This window comes from Protomyctophum parallelum (assembly GCF_964188405.1).
Source record: "Protomyctophum parallelum genome assembly, chromosome: 1".
Lineage (NCBI taxonomy): Eukaryota > Metazoa > Chordata > Actinopteri > Myctophiformes > Myctophidae > Protomyctophum > Protomyctophum parallelum.
This window is the reverse complement of record NC_139697.1, coordinates 40,849,500-40,876,529: the sequence shown is the minus strand read 5'-3', so window position 1 is coordinate 40,876,529 and position 27,030 is coordinate 40,849,500. Positions and strand designations below refer to the sequence as shown.

The window sequence follows — 27,030 nt, the reverse complement described above, 5'->3', positions numbered from 1 at the left end:
CAATTGTCGCCTATGACTGCTAAGAGGGATGATAGGATTCATGTGGTTAAATCACAACAAATTAATAAGATATTGAAACATATATTTGTCCCCTAAAACATAATATTTATTTTGTGTGGCTATGAATATTCTAGTTTTATTCATGTATTGAAGTGGCATCATGGCATAAATACTGGTATTGCATTATGAATATAGCAGACAGGCAGGAAACAGGCTTATAATTCAAATCTCCTGCTAATGATGACAAATGAGATATTTTTCTACAAATACCACTTTATTTCTCTCAAACGTTTCAGTTTCACTAAGACCCCAAGTCAAAGATAAATATAAAAAATATTAGAAATTAACAATAAGAAAAGACAAATAGTCTAGACACATTTTGACAAGAGGATCAAAGACGGAATGATTGTAAACTCTTTGCATACTGTATGGCTCAGAGTGTAAACATTTAGCAACTCGTAGAAATTCAAAACTTTCATGGTGGAATGTTATTCTCTTGCCATGTTTTCCAGTGTAATCTGCCATGTACTGAGAGTCCAGAGCTTCATATTCTTCAGGCCCTGGAAGCTACACTGCTACAGTACATGGCAGTCAATGAGATGATAGGATTTTCTTCCTACTATGGGGGAATAAACACTTTCTTCTCACGACAGCAACATGGTTTGGGTGAAACTCAACTTTTCAGATGGTGTTCCTCTTCTAGGCGCTGGCTGGCGTCAGAGAGAGGACTGCTTTTGTGGCTGCTGCAGTGATTTTAACAATTCAACCTTGTGTCTCAAAAACACAGTTCATCAAGATATGAAGTCACCTTCTCTGATTTTTTTTTTAGGGTATGTGCATTGAATAAGTATACAACTATTACATCTGCAGTGAGAAGGCAGAAGACATTGCAGATTTGAATGCAGATCACACCCTTTGTTCAATCAATCATGAGCCACTTTGATCTTAGCTTTACTCATACAGGTTTTCACCAACACTGATATCATATTTGTTCAATTTAGCTCTGGGATTCAATTGCCGTAGACAATGATGAAATCCCTGTGATGTGCTGCTGCTGCACCCACTTGACCTCAATGTCACATCTGCACTCCCTGATGTCCCATGGGCCTTTTTTAGTCTAAAGCTGGGTTTGATAAAAATGCAGGACCTAAGTGCTTACTTAGTAAGGGCTAAAAAAGATGTGCCAAAGATGTGCAGGGTAAAGAGCTCTTCTTACCTCCCACCCCCTCTGCTAAAAGATAAGGACATACATAGCACTAAGAGAACACACATATATATTATAATATAAAACAATAAACTACAAACAGTGGCACATTTATTTGGTCACGTCATTTTTTTCCTCCCAGTTATCATCTCCTCTCTTGTAATACTGCCCCAGGCCCCTACAACACTGCAATCTCTCCTGTCACCTCTCTCCCTCACTATAAAGCAAATTCAGATAACCAGGGCTCTACTTTCTCTTCTTCCTCCTTCCTTTGACATTCCTTTCTTTCACATTTTAGCTTGATTTATCTTTTCAAATTTATTTGTGTTGTTTTCTGTTAATCACTTTACTTAAGAGTTTTTTCATTTTGCATTGCGGCGTTGTTCTTTCAGGCGTCCTCCTCTACCTCCTCCTCAAACTGTCCCTCTTCCTCAGCGGTGGCGTCCTGGTACTGCTGGTACTCCGACACCAGGTCGTTCATGTTGCTCTCTGCCTCTGTGAACTCCATCTCGTCCATGCCCTCGCCCGTGTACCTGGAAGGATTGAGTTGCTAGTGAATACATTTAGCAAAAAGTTGTCTTCGTATCATGATAAGAAAATAAAAGCATCGGTGAAGCAAAATAACAAAATGAAGGGTATCCGAGTTTACATACCAGTGGAGGAAGGCCTTGCGACGGAACATGGCAGTGAACTGCTCTGAGATGCGCTTGAATAGCTCCTGGATGGCCGTGCTGTTTCCGATGAAGGTGACGGCCATTTTGAGGCCGCGTGGTGGGATGTCGCACACGGCCGTCTTGACATTGTTGGGGATCCACTCAACAAAGTAGCTGCTGTTCTTGTTCTGCACGTTGAGCATCTGCTCGTCCACCTCCTTCATGGACATGCGGCCGCGGAACACAGCCGCCACCGTCAGGTAGCGGCCGTGGCGCGGGTCACAGGCAGCCATCATGTTCTTGGCGTCGAACACCTGCTGGGTGAGCTCGGGCACCGTCAGCGCCCGGTACTGCTGGCTGCCTCTGCTGGTGAGTGGGGCGAAGCCCGGCATGAAGAAGTGCAGGCGAGGGAAGGGCACCATGTTGACGGCCAGCTTGCGCAGGTCGGCGTTGAGCTGCCCGGGGAAGCGTAGGCAGGTGGTCACTCCGCTCATGGTGGCCGAAACCAGGTGGTTGAGGTCGCCGTACGTGGGCGTGGTGAGCTTGAGCGTGCGGAAGCAGATGTCGTACAGCGCCTCGTTGTCGATGCAGTACGTCTCATCTGTGTTCTCCACCAGTTGGTGCACGGACAGGGTGGCATTGTACGGCTCCACCACAGTGTCAGACACCTTGACACACAGAGAGACAGAGACATATGTCTAATTTGTACTTCAGTCAAAGAAAAACACGATGCATCATAACCATAACTTGACTTTAATAACACCTTTCACTTAGAAACCTCCAGAGTCACAGTCACTGCTGGCGTTCTACCTGAGTATGCCAAGATGCCAAATGCATTGTTTGCTCCAATTATGTTATACAACTATCTGAATTAAATTGAAACTACAAGTACTGCATTGCAGTTGTATGCCTCTGCCAACCACTTTGTCATTTACATCCATATCTGTCTAGACTCGTAGTGAATGAAGACTTTGAATTAATTTAATCACCATGTTTTGTGAGGTCATTGACCTTGACCACCTACCTATAATCAGTCCATCCTTGAGTCCAAGTGGACTTTTGTGCCAAATGTCGCTAAATTCCCTCAAGGTATTCCTGAGATGTTGCATTCACAGTGTTAGGACAGACGAACGGACGGATTGACAACACAGAAACATAATGTCTCGGATGAAAAGTTCATCTGAACATTCCTGGTGTGTGCTGGATTACTTTGATCTTTAATTATATAGATTAAATACAGTATCTATACAGTATATGCAGTACATGTATACATGATATTCTTCACCTTAGGAGAAGGACACACGCTGAAGGTGTTCATGATCCTGTCGGGGTACTCCTCTCGGATCTTGCTGATGAGCAGGGTTCCCATGCCCGAGCCGGTTCCGCCACCCAGGGAGTGGGTCAGCTGGAAGCCCTGGAGGCACTCGCAGCTCTCTGCCTCCTTCCTCACCACGTCCAGCACCGAGTCCACCAGCTCCGCCCCTTCTGTGTAGTGACCTTTGGCCCAGTTGTTGCCCGCCCCGCTTTGGCCTGGCGGGAAGGAAGAGGAGCGGTTACGTTCCCGTGGTGCAGGCAGGGTGGGACGCCTGGCACAACATGTGACAAAAGCTAGGGAATTCACTGTGCCTGTGTGTCACTCAAGTTGGTGGTGTCTGGCACAGAGACAGCCAGGGTTAAAGGTAGGATAAGTGATATTTTTTAGTTTTTTGGTAAAAGGTTAAAGCTGATACTAATCTTTGCTATAGAGCGTTTGTTCAGTAACAGGAGTCTCCGTGTCTCTCCATGTTTTTAATCAACAGAAAGAGAAAAAATAAAATCAGGTGTGTGGAAATTCTTCAGCCAATCAGGAAAGAGTATCCATTTAGCAGCTTCAATTTGATAGTGTTCCAGTTCCAATTTCTCAGTGCGATCACTTCCGATTTCACTTGTTTAATCTGTATTCTGTGCAAGTTCTCTCTCCTGTTTGGTTATAATAGGTATACCGAAATGAAAATGCATTTTCTGTCTACTAAAGAGCAGGATAGACATGGGAACTCCAGCAATGATTACTATCAGAATACACACCTACTTTTTTAAATTAAAATTTTTATCCCTCAATTTTGTAACCCAGTTTTCTTTTCACCCAGTGCCAATTATCTAATGTAATCCTGGGCGCTACACTTCCTCTGCCAACCTGGGGGGGTCAGCGGACTGACCTCATGCCTCCTTCTATGCATGAGGAGTCCAAGCTGCTTCTTTTCACCTGACAGAGGGGAATTTCCCCGGCCGGACGTAGCGCATGGAAGGGACACGTTATTCCGACCAGTTCCTTTCCCCTCCATCAGGCGCCCCGGCTGGCCAGGGGGAGGTAGTTTTAGAGACCAGGATTACAGCATGTTTTTGTGAGGGTATCTACCCTAGGGGACACGGGGAGAACATGCAAACTCCACACAGAAAGGCCCTATCGCCAACCCCCGCCTCGGGTATGGGCACTGATGACGCGGAGGAGGGAACACGCCGCCAGTGCCCACAGCGTCCCCAGCGGGAATCGAACCCAGGACCTTCTAGCTGTGAGGCGACAGCACTACCAACTGTGCCACCTACTGTATTTAACACTTATTTTAACAAAAGAAATATCACTTACCCTACCTTTAACCACTTGACCACTCCAGAGTCCTCAGGAGTCTATCATAGGCTATTATGACATCCACATGTCTTAGCTGTCTTTGTATCCTAACCCCTTCTTACCAAAGACAAAGTTGTCAGGTCTGAAGATCTGTCCAAAGGGTCCAGAGCGGACGGAGTCCATGGTACCTGGTTCCAGATCCACCAGGATGGCTCGGGGCACATACTTTCCCCCTGCACACACGCATGCACACACGCACACACACAAACACACAAGACACGATTATCCTTCTTCTATAACAGCAAATTATTAATGCAGTTCCTGCATGTGACCACTAGATGGAGTATAACATCAAATTCAGCAAAGACCCTTGTTGGAAATTTGAACAGTGTCCTATAGCATGTCTCAGGGAGGAGGAAGAAGTGAGGGAGAGGGGTGACAGGAGAGAGCGTTGGTTGTAGGTGTCTGGGGCACTATTACAAGAGAGGAGATGATGAAATATATGAAGTCATGAATTACATGACCAAATATATGTGCCACAGTTTGTAGTTTATTGTTGCGACTGCAGGTCGCATTTACTATGAAAACGTGTATTTCCCGTCAGTTTGTTAGTCCGTCACCCCCAGACGTGACATCATCAGGGATGGAGATCCCCGATGTCTTCAATTCTACTATACTATTGTATAGTAGAATTGGTATAAGTTTTTTTGTATAATAATAATAAAGTAAAACCTCAGCCATCACCTTTTTAAAACTACAAAAAGTGGTTGGTGGCACTTACCTTTGGTGGAAAAATCTGATGCTAAGGCATGTTTTGGGTAGCATGCAGGACCAATATTTTCAGCAACTTTTACAGATACAAGGCTTGCACGCACAGTCGCACACACACACAAACACACACACACACTTGCGCGCGCACACACACACACACACACACACACACACACACACAGACACATGCGCGCACACACACACACACACACGCACGCATGCACGAACGCACGAACGCACAAACATGACACAGCAGAGGAGTGGATGAGAAGTGGAGCATGAAATATGCACAGCAGCTGATAGAGGACATGGTCCCACAGGCAACAGTGATTCGGTCTTCATAGAAGGCTACCTGTTCACAGCTAAATGCCCTCTTTCACACCAAGAGCTATTTAAGGAGAGGGACACCAACCTTGTAAATGGGATTTAAGAGCATGATGCCTATGTATGTAGGCTATGTCTCATGACTGTAAAGAAGAATAGACATCGCTTTACTTGTACAGTAGCAGAGTGTGGTGCCCTGACGGTTCAGGAAGTAACAAGACTATAGTCTCTGTCGGGTGAAAACCTCATATGTACAAAACTAACATTTCAGAATTCAAATTGAAATATAGCAAAAGTAGCAGATCTACAAGCTCAACGCGTTTTGAGCTTGCAGATTTGCTATTTTGTCAAGTAGAACATCAATTTACGACAGCAACGATATCCTCGATGTTGGGCAGAAACCTTGTATGTCCAAAACAGTACTTATTAGGAAATGGCAAAAATAAGTGGAATGGATCCAATGTAGTTATTATTTACTCAGAAGCTCTTTTTTATCTGTTCAATCTTCATAAAACCAACAGACTTTCAGTTACTCCTTAAAAATGTTCCACAATATTATACACTAAGCTCACAACGCATGGCATGGCAAATTATTATCTGCTCGCCCACGCCGATATATAGTTGCAGAATATGGCGGCAGCCAAAATCGGTACGGTTCTATTTACAATTTTCAATTTAGGCATTTAGCAGACGCTCTTAATCCAGAGCGATTTACATTAAGCAAGAACAAAAGCATGGGAATACATCACATAAAAGCATTTATCATGAAACATGCGTAAGCTAAGAAAGTAACAGTGGAATATCTATATAATGAAACTATACATATATACTACTATGCAATACATATGTACTATGGCGTGCTATGACTATATACAATGCAATTATAGTGCTGTCTACATAACATGCTATAAGTCTGTATCAAATGCTATCTAAGTCTACGGAAGTGCTATCTAAGGGGGTAGGGTAAGTGCTATGGGCCATGATGGAGTCTGAAAAGGTGGGTTTTCAGACTACGGCGGAGGATTGGGAGTGATGCTGCAGTTCTGACTGCAATGGGAAGTGCATTCCACAGTTTTGGAGCCATGGTTCATCCTGCAATCTGTCTAGTTAGATTCTGAGATATCTTGTGTGCAAAGTTGATATCTTTGTCTATCTGATTATACATGCCGCATCTGTGTACCTCGAGGGTCCGTGGACAGCGGATGGAACATGCTTTAGATTATGCTACAGTTTGGTCTCTGCAGATGGTGGACACATTCAAGAGCAAGAGCAGAGGCTGCACTCGATCAATAAGTGACAACTGAAGGACTTGTGCTATCATGGCAAGAGGCCACTGTGAACGGAAAAGAGGTCCACTGTCCTAGTCCTACTCTATCTTGCGCATTTGCTTCTGTGCATTCCTGTTACACTCTGACGTACAGCTGCTAATAAAGCTTCAATAAGACTTTTTAACAAACCTGCCAACGTGCATCCCTTCAATATCAAGCCTTTGATTGTCACAAAATATAATAGCAACTGATCTCCTCTTAACCTATACTACTTCATTAAGATGGATAAAGTAAGAGTGAGAGAGGGTTTGATTCTATGCCATTTGGACTACCGTATGTATAGAGAAATAAGTAAGCACCTTCACTACATTCTCATTGGGAAGCAGCACATTCCTCAAATAATTTTGTTGATGGATGTATGGATGGATATATAAAAGTGTCTGAGGATAAACAGATGAATTACACATGATTTATTATGGATTTACCTGTGGCCTCGTTGTAGTACACACTGATCCTGTCCAGCTGGAGGTCACTGTCTCCATGGTAGGTCCCCGTGGGGTCAATACCATGTTCATCACTGATCACCTCCCAGAACTGCACACACACGCATGCGCGCACGCACGCACGCAAACACACACACACACAGGAACACACACACACACACACACATCAAGGTCATGTATACAGTGTACAGTGCACCCAAAAGGAAATCGAGAAAGAGAGAGAGAGATCAATACAGCATCAACAGCGTGCTTTACTTGGATGCAATAAACTGAATAAAGTCTAACATTGTATTGAAGTTACAACACAAACCAATCAATATATCACAGATTTGACATGTGTGTTACCTAATAACTGTTCCATTGAGCAGGCACTAGGCACTAGCTGGCAGCAGTATCATTCTTCCATTTATGAATACTTAATTTAAGAACTGTTTAAGTAGGCCTACCACTTAATTGGAGGAGCTGTTTGTTTTAGGACACTGTGCATCAGGACAGACACAAATATACAGACACCATAAAGAAACTACAGTATATAAAGAATAATGTGACTAATGTATTCAGCCAAGATTTTGGAACATTACAGTCTATGTTTAGAAATGTCCACTCAGGGCTCACAATCAGCCTTCAGTTATCTCTCTCTCTCTCTCTCTCTCTCTCTCTCTTACAAGGCCAAGCAAACTGTTATCTAATGAATTACCCTTCTCCTTCTGCGGTCACAAGACAGAGTGGTGAAGTTCTGAAGTTTGCCTGAACAACTCCCATAAATATATTTGACTTTGAAGGAGAGTATTTTACAGTAAATATTTCTGCAGTGGCTCAGAAAGTACAACGGTTGCCAGGGAATCTGAATGTTTCCATTGTTAGATCACAGGTCCAGGTCCGGCCAACTATATTTGTCTTTAGCAAGACACTGAACCCCTAAGCTGCATTCACGTTAGCACCGACAAAGCAGTAGGCTACACGTATTTTCCAATGAAAGCCAGCAACGCTACAAAACTGATGCTTGACACTTGTTGCTGCGCATGGCGGGCATGAAGGGGCGGCTCCAGGGACGGCTGGGGGGCATTAGCTCCCTCTGGTAGAGGCTTAGCCCCATTAAGCCCCCGCTCCCCACAAACCCAATTGACTGACTTCTATAATGTAAACCAAGATCCATTAGTCCCCCCTTCTAAATATTAAAATATATACCGGTATCTAAATATTTCTGGCACCGTCGCTGCAGGCGTGATGTGCTACACATTTGTTCAGCTGGTGTCAACTTTTTTCCACACGCGTGATTCATACTTTATGTTTTTGTTTGACTAATTCCACTCTTCTGCCACTGCCAAAATTCCTGCTCTGTTCATAAAATAGAAGAAAAACTCATACTTGCTTTTAACCAGTTCCCTGTGCTATTTAACCCTATCATTTAACCAGTTCCCTGTGCTATTTGACCCTATCATTTTCAGTTACACTCACACACACACAATGTGGCTTGAGCAACACTTCAATGGCAGCAATGTAGCTGGCCACGCTTGGTGACTTTGTAGCTTTCGTCGCCAATAGTGTGACAGTGAACCCAGCATAACTGTTCCCCGGGTGCTGTGTTCATCAGTGACTCTTAATAGTTAGAATGGGGTTAATAAAGAGGACTTTATATAAAAATGCTGATGCACACCTCAACAGGTTGGTGACAGGTTTGTGAATATATTAAAACGGTATCTTTGAAAAACAAAAACAAGGACCCGCACAATGTCGGAACACTGTCGAACACGCACACTGTCGGAAACGAGCAAATTGTTTTTGGCAAGTTCTCCCTTCTTTGTGACAGTAACCCTCCCTTCTTTGTGTGTCAGTGTCCATCATCACATACTGTTGTGCATTAAAGTACATTTAACACACAATGGTAGCCATGTGTTTCTCTGTCTGTGCACATTATCTGTGTGCACGTGCGTGCGTGCGTGCGTGCGTGCGTGCGTGCGTGCGAGAGATTGTGTGGGAAAGGCCAAACAAGCAGGGACCTGTACAACTGGAAATGGATGAGTTGCGCCTAATGACAAGGGCTTGGATACAGAAGATCATAGAGAGGCAGCCTGAACAGCTGCTGATATCAGAACCGCATCATGATGCGTCTTGTTGTGAACTTGTAGATAAGTACAAATAAGTGTTACACCAGAAGTCTTTGGACTCTCATGCTGTGCTCACACTAGCGACGACAAAAGCTATAGAATGGGCCCAGGCCGTAGCGTAACGGTCTGGGCACCGGACTGGTAATCCAGTCGCAGTGTGCCGCGGGTTCGACTCCCGGACCCGACAGGCCTTTACTGCATGTCATCCCCCCATCTCTCTCCCGTTTCCTGTCAGCCTACTGTCTGTCCCTTCAAAAATCAATAAAAGGCGTAAGCCGCAAAAAAAAAAAAAAAAAAAAGCTATAGAATGACAGAATGTAGACAGCAGTGCTGCTGATTCACGGTTCAAGTGTTGCTCAAGCCTCTGCTTAAATTAAAATGGTAAAGTTAAATAGCACAGGGAACTGGTTAGCAGCAATAATTGGTTTTTCTTCCTTTTTACGGAACAGGGCAGGGATTGTTGGGAGAGAGAAGGGATGGTGAAACAAAAACATATGATGGATTGACGCATCACCACGTCATTGGAGCGAGGTCTTGTTTTTGTAACGCACCACGCCTGTCACGCTGCGACAAGTGTTGGGCGTCAGTTTGTAGCTACATGTCACTGGAAATGGAATTGTAACCTGTTGCTTTGTGGCCACAGCATCAGTTCTCTCTGGAACTGGAAACCAACTGATGTCGTGCATACATAGTTACATACACTAAATTGAACACACCTGGTGCAACAGGTAAAGGATTGTTGCACATGCACACGTGTCAATAGTATCGTGCTGTCAACATAAAATAATAAACTATCACTGATAACTAATGACTTCATCTCTCTATATCTGTACACAACACAATAATACCAGAAGAGTAACATAGTGTGTAATATTATCCTCTCATCTCTTATATTGTGCTCTCCAATAGCTACTTTCTATTCATTGTATCAATTGTTTAATGGATGCATTTTTACCTCGGATCATGTATTTAAATTATTTTAGTCCCCCGCTACTGCAATTGCCCAACAATAGTCGACTTTAATTTATGTACTTTTAAGTCAATTCAGTGAAGTCAGTGCTGACGGCAGATCACATGAAAGTCCCATGAACAACACCTCCTCTGTTTCCAGACCAGGGGTATAAAATTAGATTAGGCCAGGGGTCACAACTGTAGCATGATTATGTGTGTGTGGGGGGCCACACAGCATGCATGTGAAGCGTGAAAATGTGTGGCTTATCAAAAAGCATTTTGTGTTCAAAAACAAAGATTTATGTAATACATTTGTGCACAGGGTGATCATACTGATCATTAATTAGCTCTCTCCAACAAAACAAATAATTTTATTTTTATTTATTTTTGAAAAAAAAGGGCCACTAGCGCTCCACAGGCTGCATTTGGCCCACGGGCCGCCATTTGAATACCCCTGTTCTAGAACGTTTAATCGAGAAAATTGAGTAAAATATACACATGTTTGTTTGTTTTTTGTTTGTTTTTTTGCTAATCTAACACTCTAACACATGCACTGACTTGAACCCTTGTAGCTTGGACATTTTCCAAGGAATCAAATCAGTGTAATGTCAATCACAAAACTGCTTTACTACAACTGTGTTTCCCTCATTGATTAAATTCAGGTAAGAACGTTAGCTTTTCAGATGAGACAATTGGCCCTGTGTCAATAGGGAGATACATTAATGCCAGTCTTGTTAAATTAGAGCACTAACTGTCAGACTAACTCAATCAATTGCTCCTAATCTCTGCCAAGGAGTAAGAAAGTGTATGTGTGTGTGTACACCGCGTCCGCCTGCAGTAGAGAAAGAAAGTCTGCATGTTTAAGGGCATGCATGGCCAGACAGATCTTTTCTTTAAATCTCCTCCACTCCGCTACTTTTTGGCTGTCGACTTTTTCACCCCCATGAGGTCAGCCAGTGGGGGTGTTTGGCTGTCTGTTCATAAGTTTAGTTAAAGCGCAAATAACATGCATTTTAAAACTGCTTTTAATATTTAATATCATATTGTCTATGTCCCTCAAAGTTATTTCTAATGGTTTGATCCTCAATCACCACTCTGATATAACCAGTCCTTGTCATTTCTTTCTGGACTTCGAAAGCAGTTTTAGCTGCAGTACCACAATGTCCTGAGGTGGTGGGGGTGCTGATATGCAGATTATTTAATATTTGAGTCATTATAATACTGATGCTAGATAAAACCAGGCTTGTTTCCATTCCATGCCAGCTTGGAAAATCAACAATGGTGGACATTTTAAACAAAGTGGAAATGCTAATTTGGAACTGAAGACTGAAGAAGAGGAGGAATTATACAAAGTGGGGTCACATTGATGACATCACGATGAGACCAAAATCAGTTGAGCTGTTCCTGAGAGCAATTTCCATTAAAGCACCAATATGATATGAAAGCCTGATTGTTCAAAATTGGTTATTTGTGGGGATAGAAAACACATATGGGAGCACCAAAAACACAAAAGAAATTGAAAAAGTTGAATTTTATGTTATAGGTCCTTTAAATAAAAATAAAATAAATACACATGGTACATAGTTGGAGGCTATAGAGCGTCGCAGTTCTGCCCCGGAAAATAAATCCCTGTTCATTTTCCTCATAGACTTTTCAAAAAGTATTTATTTAAAGACGTTTACGCCGCGGACAAAGCCAACTCTTGTCGTGACAACACAAAACAAAACAACAAACAAAATTAGAAAGAAGAAGAAAACGGCAGGTTACAACACTTTTTGTTTTGTTTTTCTTCTTTGTAATTATTTGTTTGGTCCAAAATATTGTGTTTGTTGTCATGATTTGTCACGACAAGAGTTGGCTTTAATATTGTGTTTGTTGTCGCTTATAAGGTCTTTAAATAAATACGTTTTGAAATGTCTATGGGAAAAATGCATTGGAAACTATTTCCTGGGCCTGGCGTCGTCATGAAAGGGGGCGGAACGAGTACATCAGAGTACATCAGATGTTAGATGTTTTGGAGATAAAGCCAGAGAGGCCAGACTGAGGTGGTTTGTACAGAGGATAGAGTTTTCAGGTTTGTATAGAAGGATGTGAAAGGTTGGAACTGCCAGGCAGGAGGTCCTAGAGGAAGACCAAAGAGAGATTTATTATGGATGAAGTGAAAGAAGACATGAAGTTAGTTGGTGTGAGAGAAGAGGAGGCAGAGGACAAGGTGAGATGGAGGCAGATGATTCGCTGTGGCGACCCCTGAAGGGAACAGCCGAAAGGAAAAGAAGAAGAAGACTATAGGCTACTAAACTATAGACTACTGTAAATTCTATGAATTGTTTTCTATTTGATATTGCATTGTGTTTTCCAGTGGGACATGTTCATGACATGTTGAGTATGAAATGTCCCTGTCCATTGTGTGTATCACATAAAAAACGTATAACTTGAATATGAGTTACATATGACAGTGAGTTTACTGTACATTGTTCTTACACTGAAGTCTAAATAATCCTTTGTTGAACTGAAAATCTGTTATTTCCAGAAAGTTGTGTGACACAGAGCATAATTTAGGTAGTAGGCTACACGGGTCAGGCTACACCGTCAATAAAAGTATTATATGAAGCCATTTAAAATCTGATCTACTCAAGAGCACAATGTCTGTAGGCATAATGGACCCAATTATGTATTGCTGGGAAGTGAAGGAATTAAAGGCTATGGATTCAAGTTAATCCATTGCTGAACAACAAACTCAGAGGGGGTGACATCACCCGACACACTTGCTTTAATGTCATTATTAGCCTACACTTTTTACACAACTGAGTTCAGTCTGACTCGCCACAGGCCATTGAACTGAGCTCATCTGAGTTTTCATGCCAGACACTAGGTCTCTTGTTATCTTTCTCCCCTCTCCCACCAGACGCCCCTATGGACATAGTTTCTCCGTTCCTCTCCTCTGTCTCAGCAAATTTCTGTTTTCCCCTGACTTTTCTTTCTTTCATACTTTCCAGAATTCCAGTAGTAACAAAGACATATTCTCAGAGACTCGAAAGGCCAGCCAAGCAGTCTATATAAGACCAAGTTCATGATGGTTCAATGAGTTAGAGTTACCATTATTCTTCACTGTCAGTCCTCGACACATGCTCTAGTCAGAATGTTAGATGTTATATATGTGTAGATACAAATGATGATTGAGGCATTGTTACTTAACTAAGTTACAACTTACAACCACATCCCATCTAACGAAATGTTGCATAAAAAAGAAGAAGAAAAAAAAAAACTATAATAATTATATATTTATTATACAGGCTATATATTATTTATTTTGTATAATAATCTCTTTAAATGTTTTGGACTGCATCTTACCTTCGCACCAATCTGGTTGCCGCACTGGCCGGCTTGGATGTGAACGATTTCCCTCATTATGGATAATTGTTGCAGAAAAGTAAGTTTGAGAAATAAAGCGGATGCTTACTGTCCTAGTGACCAGTTTACAGATTCCAAAAGATAGACTGCCAAGTGAACGAGGCGGGACAAAGCATTATATAGGTCTGCTGCATCTGCATCCATCTGGATCACGCAGCCCAGACGCAGCCATGAGAAGTCTGCGCTGCTCATTGGTTGCAGTGGTGGGAGCTCGGGTGCTGATTGGCTAAAGGGTAGGGTAGAATATTTTCCAATGGGGTTTCTCTTTCTGAATCTGAACCATAGACTGTAAAAATGAACACGGACACGGGCCGGAAGAGGATTGGGAGTGCGGGGTACTGTCATCTCTTCCCCGCTGGAGCCCTACCAACATCCGTGCACACTGACTGCATACATCCATCAGTGGTGGAAAAAGTACTCGCATAAGTAAAAGTATCAGTACACTGCATTGTAGAAGCCTGTTGGTGACAAGAGGTAAAGTAAACAAGTGTAATGCTTTATCATTTTGTCCTCCAGAGTAACTGTCTTTGTATTGAGTTGTGCTTTCATGTGAAATGTAGGCATTCTGCAAACGGTTTGTTAATAAATATTTCAATCAATTAAGATATCAATCAATCAATCAATCAATCAGGTTACTAATTAAGTTAATACTTACTACTCTGGAAGTCTGGAATTCAAAATGTAGCCTACTTCAGTAGCCGTATAGGCTTAATTGCTACAAAAGTCATCAAAATGTATCCATGAACTGAACTCATTATTCATGTCCCATTTCACACGTTTTCAGATGTAGGCTATAACATGTAGGCATATAAAAATCTTTTGAAAATAGCACATCTAAAAATCAATGCATATTGTGAGCTTCTAGATCTGCTATTTTCTAATGGATGAAATATATAGGCTATAGGCTTACAGGTAAGTGGTTATATCCTATATGTTTTGTAATATTAGTAATAATAATCTAAATCTACAATTTCTACTACTAGTAACTAAAGATTTCAAATAGGTCATTGTAGTGGGGTAAAAGTAAAAGTACACTCTGAGATGTAAGTGTTTCTATTAGAATCAAATAGAATCGATTTTGATACAATTTTAAAGGAATCTTCTGGGCTGCCACAGCAAAGTCCTCAGTGTTCACTTAACTCTTGAGTGTGTAGGCCTACAACTATTGAAAACTCAGCGCTATTTGTTATTGCCCCTGAGAAGTTACTGTGAGAACCATTGGAATAGAATAGAATAATAGAATAGAATAGGGGTAGGCATTTTCATGTATTTATCCGAGTTGTTGCTGTCAAGAGGTGTTGTGTACAATACAGTGTAATGAGAGCTGTGTAGTTTTCCTTTCCGGGGTTGGGGTGGGGGGTGGGAGGGGGGGGGGGGGGGTTTGTTTATACTGTTTGTCTTGTCTTGTTTAAAAAAAAAAAAAAAGAAATCATGATTCTGTAACTCGTTGTTAATATCTGCATTATCAATAAATAAATCTTTAAAAAAAAAAGAATAGGGGTAGGCTATCTGCGTAGAAGATATCCGTGCTTTGGGGCGAGATATCCACGCTGTGGGGCGAGATATCCACGCTTTTCAAACGAAAAGTGAAGACTATCCACGGATATCCCAAGCCGTGGATATCCACGGATATATCCACGGCTTCCCAAGCCGTATGGATATCCATATTAAAAGCATAGGCCTATTTGTGACACACACACACACACACACACACACACACACACACACACACACACACACACACACACACACACACACACACACACACACACACACACATACACACACACACACACGTCACACACACGCAGTGACACACACACACACACACACACACACACACACACACACACACACACACACACACACACAAACATTGATTGATTGATTGAAATATTTATTAACAGTTTGCAGAATTGACAGTAGCCTACATTTCAAGCACAAACTCAATACAAAGACTGTTAACTGTGAGTGGACGACCCAATTAAGCATTACACTTGTTTACAACAGGGTCCACATTGTTCAATTCATCAAAACATTTAGAGACATACAAATAGACATTTCTATGTAGCTAAAGTACAGAACAGGAATTCATCATATAAATTCATCATACATGGTGATTGAACATGGTGGACCCTGTTGTAAACAAGTGTAATGCTTAATTGGGTCGTCCACTCACAGTTAACAGTCTTTGTATTGAGTTTGTGCTTGAAATGTACTGTAATTCTGCAAACTGTTAATACATATTTCAATCAATCAATCAAACGCGCGCCGCAAGCCAGAAATGTCTGACAGTCAAACATCGAATAATGTTGTTTACGTTTCGTCCACTAGATGGCAGAAGAACCATTGGCCTGACGTTTGATCGCATCATCAGTTGCCTGACAACCAACCTATGCAACCAGCCAGTGAGCGTCCTTCTTTCGAGGCAGGCTTAGCAATAGCTATATGACTCATGCCCACCAATCAACCCAACCCAACCATAACGGGGTGGGAGCAATAGCCTCACGAAAATAATAAATAAAGAAGTAATTAAATTAAGATCTGGCACCTTAAACATTGTGTTGCTACAGTTCTGCAGCATATTCCTTTCATAACTGGTGAGTGGCTCTATATTGTGTACATACGGTATTCACGTGTAGTAGCGGCAAATGGCAATAAGCAACATGTAAACACAATTGTGTGTCTGACAGTCTGTGGGTCAGATTCAGCAATCCACCGTTAACACGTTCGAGTTCATATACCGGTATAGTTCCACTGGTGCTAGGTCTGATTTCTTTATGATTGCTTTATCATGGTTTTCCATATGGGTTATAGGCCTATGGGTTATTTTAGTGAGTATCTAGTCTAGAGACTACCTACTGCACAACATTAGATGTGAGTGATAGTCTTGCAGCTCGCGGATCAGCTGAATCAACTCGTCCTCTCTTTAATCTGCTAAATGTATGCCGTTTTGAGGAAATCAGGTCATTTGGAAATGTTTATTTTTAAATGATTTAAAATATTTAATGTAATAAGATGAGCTGTAGTGTAGGCCTATCAGGCAATACATCTAAAATGTTTGTTTACCCACCTATTTATTTAGAGAGCATCCAGATTCCAGATTAATGCAATATGATATAACTGTAGTCTACCAAATTAAGTGTTATCAGGCAGATTCATTTGTTAGGTGGACCGTCCTACAGCCCCGAACTGTAGGGCAGGCAGGCTACAGGTTCTCTTCTGATATATTTTTGTTTGGAATTAATTATAGTTACTATAGTGTGTGTGTGTGTGTGTGTGTGTGTGTGTGTGTGTGTGTGTGTGTGTGTGTGTGTGTGTGTGTGTGTGTGTGTGTGTGTGTGTGTGTGTGTGTGTGTGTGTGTGCGCTCCAATCACTACAGGGATGTTCATATAACCTTTAGGGCACTGCTTAGCCCATAGCCCCTAGGACTAAAATGCAGCAACACATCTTGCATTAACACTGCAGACGTCTCAATAGAAGAGCAGAGAGATAAAATACAACCACCCCAAATGTATAAATTATATTATATTAAACTGAATACATTTCATTTCATTTCCCTCATTGTTTCCAGTCTAAGAATCGACACCAACCATGTTGTTCTACACCTGTGGTCCCAACGAGGCTATGGTGGTGTCAGGTAATTACTTATAGCATCACACCCTAACATTGTCCTTTGCACCTGTTCTAGTCGTTACGCTGTACATGTAATTGGTGTTGCAGGGCAGAAACCTTATCTCCATATTCTAACTTTTTGTATTATTTCGTAAATTAGCGCCCTACTTGATCATACAGTGTCACACAAAAGTTTCAAAAGTAGCAGATCTACAAGCTAGTTTTGAGCTTGTGGATCTGCTTCTTTTGCTGTTTTTTTATTTGAATCCTGAAAAGCAACAGTTTTGGATATTTCCACCCGACAGAGATGATATAGTGTGAACCGTGATGCTCTATGGCTTATTTGTAGGCCTAATACGCGATACAACAAATTGGCAAAGTAGTAAATGTATTGATACTGTAGTGTATATGATCTCAAAGAGTAGAATTGATTAATTTTGTTCGCCAAATTAAAAGAAATATATATATATAGATGCAAGCAGCGATAAGATGGGGCCAAGCAATAAGAAAAATCACACCTGTGTGAACTGAGCGGTGCAGGCTGCTCAACAACACCGCTGGCTGGTTGCAGTTATAGTTATAGTGCTCAGTGTGGATGGCCCTTTTAGCATAGAAAAATATAGATGCCTCATTGGCCGCTGCAGTTCATTGGACAATACATTACAATACCAAACAAGACAAACAAACAAACAAACACAAACAACAAAGTTATTAATACATCAATACAACAACAGAAAACATCAAAGAGTGAACACAAAGCAACAGTTCTCGCAGCTTTCTTATTTAGAAGTGCTGAAGGCACGCTGCGTCGTTGCCCAAGTGACGTCACTCATGCGATTCCTCCAGACAAATACAATAAGGGACCAAAGTCCCTTCGGACTTGGTCCCTTTAAAAGAAAAATAATTATTTTTATTATTCTGCTCTGTGGCCCTAATCCAAGTGAATTGAGACTGGGATATTGAGAAATAAATGAGGTGGTTGCCTTCACTTAGCACGCCTCTTTTCCTTCTTTAAAAGGGTTTTGTCGTTCCCCACCCCTGATGGTGGCTGGAGGCAGAGTGTTTGTTATCCCTTGTGTCCAGCAGATCCAGAGGTAAGCACACCATTCTCCTTTGATGCATACGATATACAAGAAAGCTCGCCCCAAAACACACTCCGGGCCAAATCCGGCGACCTCGGAATGGTCGCCACCAGGTCATCCTAAACTTAACCTCAGTAAAACTATATGCCTAAACCTAAGCATAATTCCTAAACCTGGTCTCACTAAAACTACCTAAACCTAACCTTAGGTCCCTCAGAGTAATAGTAATAGTCCTGTCAGTAAAGGGCAGCATGTCACATTGTGTCTTTTGTTTTGCCGTTTTACCTAGCTGGGTCTTAATTTGTTGTCTCTTTTCGACAAGGAAGGGCAACCCAGAACCTGAACCAGGGAGGTACTTTATAATAAAGGGGGGGGGAAAGAGGTCAAAGTAAAACTACTACTTGATCACTGAAGAAGTACCTAAATTATTAAAGGGAGCATTCAGCCCCCCGGTCTGCCCCGGTAACAAGATGTGCACATGCACGCACTACAGTGGGGGGGGGGGGACACGAGACAGGCCAACAGCACACACACCAAGGCTCGATCATGATTGGCGGAAGGCCCCTCTCTATCCTGTTTTTTTGACCCCCAGGGGTTAACTGGGGACAGGGAAGAACTCCTTATGGTCAGCACACTCTACAGTAGGGAGGATTATCACAACAAAACAAAAAAAGAAGTGATATTTGAATTAAGTGAAATCACTGAATATACCTTTAACCACTTAAGCCCTCTACTTTGTCATACATAGATGAATAGTGAAACTAGCACATCTGCAAGCTCACACCCGCTATGATGCGATGGGTTGTTAGGGTGTACATCTGCTATTTTTGTTGTTGTTATCAAAAGACAAAAATCACAATAAAGACACGTTAACAACATGAAAGACTTAAAGCAAACAAAACACATATAAAACAACACATAACAGCAAAAGCAAGGAACACAAAAAACAAAAACAAACAATCCCACCCACCCCTCCCCCCCCCCGAGACCAAAGATGCCACAAAATGTCATTACTTCTACTACTGTGCAATGGAAACAAAAAATAAATAAATAATGATAATAATAATAATAATGATTAAACCATGCCCTTAACCAAATCTGCAATACCAGACCAAATCTCAATGTTTTCCTCTTTTGCACCATGCAATCTTGCTGTAGACATTTCTAGATAAATGATATCCAGAAAGGTCAAAGCCCATTGTACATCTGCTATTTTCATTCTTTTTTAAATGAGGTAAAAAAAAACAACCTAAAAAAAAAAACCTAAAACCTATTGTCTATATTGACATGCCCAAAATAGAGGTGACCGGTTGAAAGTTGTTAATCAATATTCATGTAGACTCCATGTCTTGTCTTCTCTCTCTGACTCTCACATTTCTCTGACATTACGTTTCCCTCTTCCTCCAGGATCTCTCTGAACACTCTGACGCTTAATGTAAAGAGTGATAAAGTATACACAAGGCGTGGAGTGCCCATCTCAGTCACTGGCATAGCCCAGGTCAGCCACACACACACACACACACACACACACACACACACACACACACACACACACACACACACACACACACACACACACACACACACACACACACACACACACACACACACACTTGTAGTGCAGTCAGACATATCTCATTTATACAATTACTCTCTACAGTCTCCTCGCTCTTGCGTCATACTCAATAGGTTTTCACCCCCACCCGAGTAATGTGGCCACTGTGTGTATACGGTCAGCACCATAACATTAGTTTTGATTTCTGGAAACAGATGAAGATCCAGGGTCAGAACAAACAGATGCTGGCAGCAGCCTGTCAGATGTTCATGGGCAAGTCCGAGGCGGAGATTTCTCACATTGCACTGGAAACTCTGGAGGGTCACCAGAGGGCAATCATAGCCCATCTGACTGTTGAGGTATGCTTGGCTGAGTGGTTGTTTGATTGATCTTTGTCCAAGATGCTCCATACCAAAATGAGACGCATTACAAGCTGTGCCATTAGTATGAAATGGTGTACATTAAGTGTGCACATTTGACATTTAACCATGATTGTAACACATCGTTGTTCCTCCAGGAAATCTACAAGGACCGCAAGAAGTTCTCAGAGGAGGTGTTTAAGGTGGCCTCCTCTGACCTGGTCAACATGGGCATTAGTGTGGTCAGCTACACACTCAAAGACGTGCATGATGACCAGGTGATATATCACAGCTGTCAGACACAACTTCACAAGTCACAAACCAAGAGCTTTTGACATGGGTAGGGGTTGCCGGGTCAAATCCCACATTGGCCACTTTCTCTGCAGAGAATGCGAAAGGGAAGAACCATTCTCCCCATCCTCAGGCACTGAGATCTCTGTTGAAGACCAAGGAATGTGTCAGAGAATGGGGATACAGTGTGGTATGCTGACAGACACTGTTATTCAGTATAGTGTGACCTTATCACGTTACGTAAACCCTAAAGTTTGTTACACTATTCCTCCACAGTTTTGGCGGCACACACACAGGCCTTATGTCAAATTGACCGGCTTCATCAGGAATCGTGTGCTTCCATTTTTCTAAGGGATATATCCAGGGGGCCGGCAAGAGATGTTAATACTAATACAGCATTGCTATCATTTTAACCACTTTATCCATTTATACAGTGTCTATTCAAAAATAGCAGATAAACAAGTTCTGCTATTTTTGAACATTATTTAAAAAGAATCTTAAAAAAATCTTAAAAAGTATTAAGAGTTTCTTAACACAAATGTCATCACATCTCACCTTCTCTATCTCTGTTCATCCTCAGGACTATCTTAATTCCCTGGGCAAGGCCCGCACCGCCCAGGTTCAGAAAGACGCCCGCATAGGCGAAGCAAAGAACAAGAGAGATGCTGTCATGAGGGTGAGACATGACTCTTTCTCGATCTCTCTATCCTCCTGTACTTCTACTTTGTCTGTTTTCTGACCGCTGCCTCTCTTTCTCACTTTCTACAAATCTACATGGATCCCTCTCACATGCTTCTCTCTCTATCTTGATTTCTCTCACCATCAACGACACCCCCCCTCCCCATTCCCAACCTCTACAGGAGGCCAATGCCATGCAGGAGAAGGTGTCCGCCCAGTATAAAAATGAGATAGAAATGGCCAAAGCGCAGAGAGATTATGAGCTGAAGAAAGCAGCCTATGACATTGAGGTCAACACCAAGAAGGCAGAGTCTGAGATGGCCTACCAGTTGCAGGTATTTGGCTTGGTTTAGTTGAGTGTGGACAATGCAAAAAAATAGAAAAGAGGTTTGGTAACCTACTGTAATATACTGTACAATTGTTAAACACACTGATTGATAAAAGAACAAGAAAAGCGCTGTGTAGTTCTGAGTAAATATCACATGCAGGTGTCCTTCAGAACAATTTGGGGAGGTGGAATCCAATAACGATGAAGAACGTCCAAGGCACTCTTCTTAAAATTAAAAGCCTTTAATATAGGGCTAGTAAATATCGAACCTATTAAAACACCACCATGATTCAGCCACATTTGGCCTTCATCAGGGTTTTTGGCTTTCACTGTTATACCCTGGTAAAAAGCCATAAGTGGCTGAAACATGTTGGTGCTTGGTGGCATTAGGTGGTACTACCCCGATATGAATGGACATTTTATCCCTTGCTCTTGCTCCTCCCTTCCTTTCCGCCCATGTGCCGACGTAGGTGGCAAAGACCAAGCAGCGCATCGAGGAGGAGAAGATGCAGGTGCAGGTGGTGGAGCGGACTCAGCAGATCATGCTGCAGGAGCAGGAGATCACCCGCAAGGAGAAGGAGCTGGAGGCCAAGGTCAAGAAGCCAGCCGAGGCTGAGAGATTCCGAATGGAGAGACTGGCTGAGGCGAGGCGGTGAGTAGGGCGGGTGACTGAGTTATGTGCAGATAAATCTCACTGTTCTCTCTCTCGACATTATAAAAATCATTATGACGCAATAATGGTGATGAAGAGTATTGTGATAGTGATGGTGATGAAGAGTATTGTGATAGTGATGGTGATGATAATGATGACAGCCAACTAGGTCTGAAACCATGTCTCTTCCTCTGTTTTTTCCATCTGTCCTTTGGCCTGTCCAGTCTGCAGTTGATCATGGAGGCTGAAGCTGAAGCGGAGTCTATTAGAGTGAGTCATATAGAATAGATTCCTATAACAAAACAATTCCATAACACCCGACCCCCACTATGAGTGGATAAACCCTTCTGACTCTGTTGAGGTTTTTCTAACACCTCCTTCAGTGAATATACAGTACAAGTATACTGTAAGCATCAACACAATTCTGCCTCTAATAGTAAATTGTGTTTATTTAAAATATTTGCCTCTATTGAGAGTGAAGTGGTCCAAGCATGTCAACATCAGTCGGTTTAAACCACTTTGGTCTGACTGGGTGTAAGGAGCAGGACAGTCTCTAGGGGCTCCTAGTGACAGCGTTAGTTTTGTTTAAATAATGCCATAACCAAAAAGACATCACATGGTAAACGCTCAGATGAGTGTTATTGAGCTCTCCAGCTTTGTCATGGACCTAAATCCAAAGACATATCTGTGTATATTTGACTTGTCTGCTGTCACTTGTCACTTTTCTGCTGCATGGAAATGGTCCAAATCAACTTGCCATTTTGGTTTTGGTACCTGGTGCTTAGTTTTTAGTATCACCTTCTTCAGGCTATATAATGTAAAAAAGGCCTTGGGAACCAACAGTTACTGAGCCATTGCATGTGGCCTATAGGCCAGGAGCCCATCTTCTGTTTGCTTTGCTGTGTAAGGCAGCTTGATCTACTACAAAGTAGTACCAAGAGTGCCAAGCAGGAAGGCATTGCAATGAGTATCATTTATATTTTCATAGTCTTTAGTATGACTTGGCCAGGGAGTGGACCCTGGTTGAAACGGTAATGCAGTGGAAAAGCAACATGAGTTACCTTCAAAGTAACCCTTTTATCCTTGTATCTGTCTGTCAGATTAAAGGGGAGGCAGAGGCTTTTGCTGTGGAAGCTAAGGGCCGTGCTGAGGCCGAGCAGATGGTTAAGAAGGCAGAGGCCTTCCAGCAGTACAAGGAGGGAGCCATGGTGGACATGCTTCTGGAGACACTGCCTCTGGTGAGCAATGAGACGACATCATAACAAACTGTTTTATATAATACCAGGAAAATCAAAGGAAGGAACATCCGCACACTAGTTTCTAGAGCTCCTTTATTTGGCAAAAATCTGCAACGTCTAGACCGCTAGGTAGGTCTTTATCAGGCAATATAACCCATTCTGACCGGGCACCCATTTTGGTGTCGGCATCATGTTATGCTTTAGCTATTGAAAAATAGCAGATCTACAAGCTCATATCGCGCCACCGAGTGGCGCGATACGAGCTTGTAGGTCTGCTATTTTTGAAAAATCTAAGACACTTTTAGAATCTGATCTCAGGTCAGAATGGGTTAAAAATTTAACTGTCAGGATGTAATAGACATTTTTAGAATCTGATCTCAGGTCAGAATGGGATAATACTAGTCCATGACCCAGGGATGTGCAGACTTGGGTCCATGACTACAACTACATATCTCATAGCCTGTGGCAAAAATTGAACAGCTTAAATTTCAGAAAAGTGAAGTCGAACGTTTGTCCGTCCCTGCATATGCCAATGGTCAATGTGCAATTACAGATCGATTGGTCAACCAACTAAGGAGAAAAATGCACGTGAATGGAGGAGGATGGACAGAATCTCATCCTCTCATGTGCAATTGTACTGAGGTGAAAAAAGTAAAAGGACGGACAGACATTGTTTACTTCATTTTATAGTAGAGGTTGATGGAAGCCAAGGTTGGTCTGGAAATAGTAACGCTGATCAGTTGGCAGTTGCTGTAATCCCTCTTTGAACGTGCCCTTGAGCAAGGCACTGAATCTCAAACCAGACTCCATGCAAACTGCCCTGCTGGCAACTACGCGCTAATCTCTGTGATGAACTCCATATTTTGTTATCAATAGGAATCAATGTTCTTCGCTATTTAGGAGGACAAAAGATTTGTTAACTTGACAATCACAAAGTCTTTTAATATGTCCATGAATTTTCATCAATGAATATAGGCTTTTGCATTTCTTATTTTGCTGTTTGCTTTTGAGTTGTTTTTTGTGCTAGCCTTGGTGATGAATTGTAGATTTGCTTAGTTTAATATCCCCTGGTTGTCCACCAGATGGCAGAGGAGATCAGTAAGCCACTTTGCAGAGCCCAGAAGATCACCATGATTTCCAGTGGAGATGGAGATATGGGAGCAGCCAAACTGACCGGAGAGGTGCTGGACATAATGACACGCCTCCCAGAAACGGTGGAGAAACTGACTGGGGTCAACATCTCTCAGGTACTGTAACACACACACACACACACACACACACACACACACACACACAGACAATGAATACACAAGTAATTTCACGAATGGCCACAAAGGCTTATTGTATCAGATTTCGCAGTTAACCTACGTTACATTTACAATTCATCCATCTCCCTCTGTCCCTCTTTCCTCACCCCCAAAATCCATTCATCCTGTAGGCCGTCACCCGTACAGGTTGAAGAGAATGGTCCCAGCTTCCGCCACGACAGGCCAGTGGAACAACTGGCCTTATCTCAGTGTCTATATTTACACGTGTCAACTAACACAGCCTTAACCCCTTTCTAGCCTAATCTCTTCCTTTCTGTGTGTTATTAGGTCAGTTGCGTAGATGTGTGTCCCTATTAGCACCCTGTTGAGTGAAGTGCACACCACAGCAGACGAGGCCGGTGTCAAACGTCGCCACAAGGCCCCTTCAGAGCATAATTATGCTGCATGTGATAGTCAGCAATGAGTTTGTTTTCACCAGAACCTAACCAGAACGGAACCATCTTTGTCCTGCTGTGATGTCATCTGTTGTTGCTTGGGAAATAGAAACAAGGTGTACATAAGTAGGTGCTGTGAAGCAACTAGCATAAGGCTGCACTCACACATTTGTTTGATGGGGGCAGAACAGAGCCATCAAGCAAGGCTGTTTCATCAAAACCACGTGACTCCCATTGAAAATGAATTGCGAGCATCTAGCATGTGTGATAACATACTTAGCATTTGTCGACAAGTAAACAATTCAAGGACGCTAGCTCCCTGCCGTGGGAGGTGTACAGGCCAGGGCATTATACATAACATTTAATTTAAACATTTTCAATCTGGTGTCCCTGTTTTGTGTACGTCAGGTGAAGATTTTATTTTGTATTATTATTATTTTTTTTTAAGATATTTTTTTGCGGCTTACGCCTTTATTGATTTTTTAAGGGATAGAAAGTAGGCTGACAGGAAACGGGAGAGAGATGGGGGGATGACATGCGGTAAAGGCCGTGTCGGGTCCGGGAGTCGAACCCGCGGCACACCGCGACTGGATCACCAGTCCGGTGCCCAGACCGTTACGCTATGGCCTGGGCCTATTTTGTATTATTATTTTATTAATAACTGATCTACAAGCTCACAACGTGTTGCATTGCAAAATAGTACACTTATAGGGCATTATGTGGTTATGGAACAGTCATGCGGCGTCTGCTGTGGTATGCACTGGCCTTAATGTGGCACTTGCTTTTTGAGTGGTGCAACCACTCCTACATCCAGCAATGTCCGTGTACCTGTTTGTTTACCTGTATGTGTGAGCACGAGTGGTGTGCACATGCTTGAAATTGGAACGAGAGAAGTATGTGACATGGCTGCCACCTGCCACCTGCTGGACAAATTTGGATTGATATCCATAATAAAGCTAATCTGACGGAGCAGAGAGAGAGAGAGAGAGAGAGAGAGAGAGAGCGAGAGGAGGGGGGAGAGAGGGGAGTTGCACCACTCGGTTCACACAGGTGTGATTTTTTCTCTATTTTACACTATTTTACAATCACCTCATTGTGGTGCTGTGTGTGCCCTTTTAATTGTCTTCACACCAATTCATGTGCTCATGTCTCCTCTAAGCTACAGTTAAACTTGTCATTTCGATGCTGCGTCTGAATCAAAATCCAGGTATTCTAGGCCAGCTATGACTACTGCTACCTCCACCAATCCTACTACTACTGCCGCTGCTAAAACTACTGTTAACAGTATAATTACCTCCACCACCACCACCACCACTACTACTACTACTACTACTACTAAGAGTTTTTGGTATAGATCTGCTGTTGCTTGATGTATACACCGGATATTTAAGTCTTTGAACGTGGGAGCCTCTAGACCTGGATTTCTGGATTTGCCGGATGCCATTGAAATGATTAATATAACTATAGCTTCTGTGTGTCTTTTAATCTTTGTCATGTTGACACTCTCTGCCTTAACAGCTGTATGTCCTTCCCTGTCGTCTCGCATTGCTTCATTTACTCTGCTTTTCTTCTCACATATTTTCCATCTTCCAGCATTTGTCTCCCCTTCCCCCCCTCCTCAAAAACTGCCTGTGTCCACTGCCTTGCTGCCAAACCTAGTCTTTCTTAAAATGTGTTTATAATACAAACACGCTGGTCCAACTCTTCACCTGACTACAACCTATAATTTCA

At 42.3% G+C, this 27,030-nt stretch overlaps 2 protein-coding genes across 2 annotated transcripts; one reads left to right on the top strand and one right to left on the bottom strand.

The window, feature by feature from the left end:
* Positions 1 to 261: 261 nt before the first annotated feature.
* On the bottom strand, positions 262 to 13,878 carry LOC310868356 (tubulin beta chain-like). The gene is made up of 6 exons (XM_083778755.1): positions 13,739 to 13,878; positions 7,311 to 7,419; positions 4,585 to 4,695; positions 3,143 to 3,387; positions 1,858 to 2,525; positions 262 to 1,737 (listed from the first exon to the last, which is right to left on the bottom strand). The coding sequence occupies exons 1-6, from the start codon at positions 13,793 to 13,795 to the stop codon at positions 1,593 to 1,595; spliced, it is 1,335 nt and encodes a 444-aa protein (XP_083634881.1). The 5' UTR covers positions 13,796 to 13,878; the 3' UTR covers positions 262 to 1,592.
* Positions 13,879 to 16,267: 2,389 nt separating this feature from the next.
* flot1a (flotillin 1a) lies at positions 16,268 to 25,293 on the top strand. Its single transcript, XM_083767029.1, has 13 exons — positions 16,268 to 16,398; positions 17,374 to 17,439; positions 18,433 to 18,508; positions 19,904 to 19,994; positions 20,267 to 20,410; positions 20,569 to 20,688; positions 21,282 to 21,377; positions 21,562 to 21,714; positions 22,178 to 22,359; positions 22,584 to 22,629; positions 23,460 to 23,597; positions 24,680 to 24,844; positions 25,036 to 25,293. The coding sequence occupies exons 2-13, from the start codon at positions 17,394 to 17,396 to the stop codon at positions 25,054 to 25,056; spliced, it is 1,278 nt and encodes a 425-aa protein (XP_083623155.1). The 5' UTR covers positions 16,268 to 16,398; positions 17,374 to 17,393; the 3' UTR covers positions 25,057 to 25,293.
* Positions 25,294 to 27,030: the final 1,737 nt, after the last annotated feature.